This window comes from Piliocolobus tephrosceles, chromosome 16, assembly GCF_002776525.5.
Source record: "Piliocolobus tephrosceles isolate RC106 chromosome 16, ASM277652v3, whole genome shotgun sequence".
Lineage (NCBI taxonomy): Eukaryota > Metazoa > Chordata > Mammalia > Primates > Cercopithecidae > Piliocolobus > Piliocolobus tephrosceles.
Window position 1 is genome coordinate 22,949,610 of NC_045449.1, and position 496 is coordinate 22,950,105.

Sequence of the window (496 nt, forward strand, 5' to 3'; positions counted from 1 at the left end):
CAATCTCCTGAGTAGGTGGGATTATAGGTGAGTGCCACCATGCCCAGCTGATTTTTTTCTATTTTCAGTAGAGACAGGGTTTTGCTATGTTGGCCTGGCTGGTCTTGAACTCCTGGCCTCAAGTGACCCACCTGCCTCAGCCTCCCAAAGTGCTGGGATTACAGGCATGAGCTACCGCACCTGGCCCGTGTTTGCTTTTTAAAATAACATTGGCTTGTTATAGAAATAATCTGAAGATTTACTAAAAAATCATGTGCACGCTGAATAATACTTAGTGTAAAAACTACTCATGGGCAGAAGCACGCCGGGCGTGCTGCCGGCGGAGGTTGGTGGCGCGCGGGGTCGGCGGGCGGTTGGCGTGAGCGGGACTTGAGCTGAGGCAGGAAGAGCCGGCGCCATGGTGGAGAAGGAGGAGGCTGGCGGCGGCATCAGCGAGGAGGAGGCGGCGCAGTATGACCGGCAGATCCGCCTGTGGGGACTGGAGGCCCAGAAACGG

At 55.4% G+C, this 496-nt stretch overlaps 1 protein-coding gene across 2 annotated transcripts in view; it reads left to right on the top strand.

The window, feature by feature from the left end:
- Positions 1–289: 289 nt before the first annotated feature.
- Positions 290–496, top strand: part of LOC111520808 (SUMO-activating enzyme subunit 1-like) — a 2,541-nt gene continuing 2,334 nt past the window's right edge. For both annotated transcript variants that reach the window (XM_026447107.1, XM_026447108.1), the window contains exon 1: positions 290–484. In XM_026447107.1, coding sequence (XP_026302892.1) covers positions 398–484 — 87 coding nt within the window. In that variant the 5' untranslated portion in view covers positions 290–397. The remainder of the gene's footprint in view (positions 485–496) is intronic.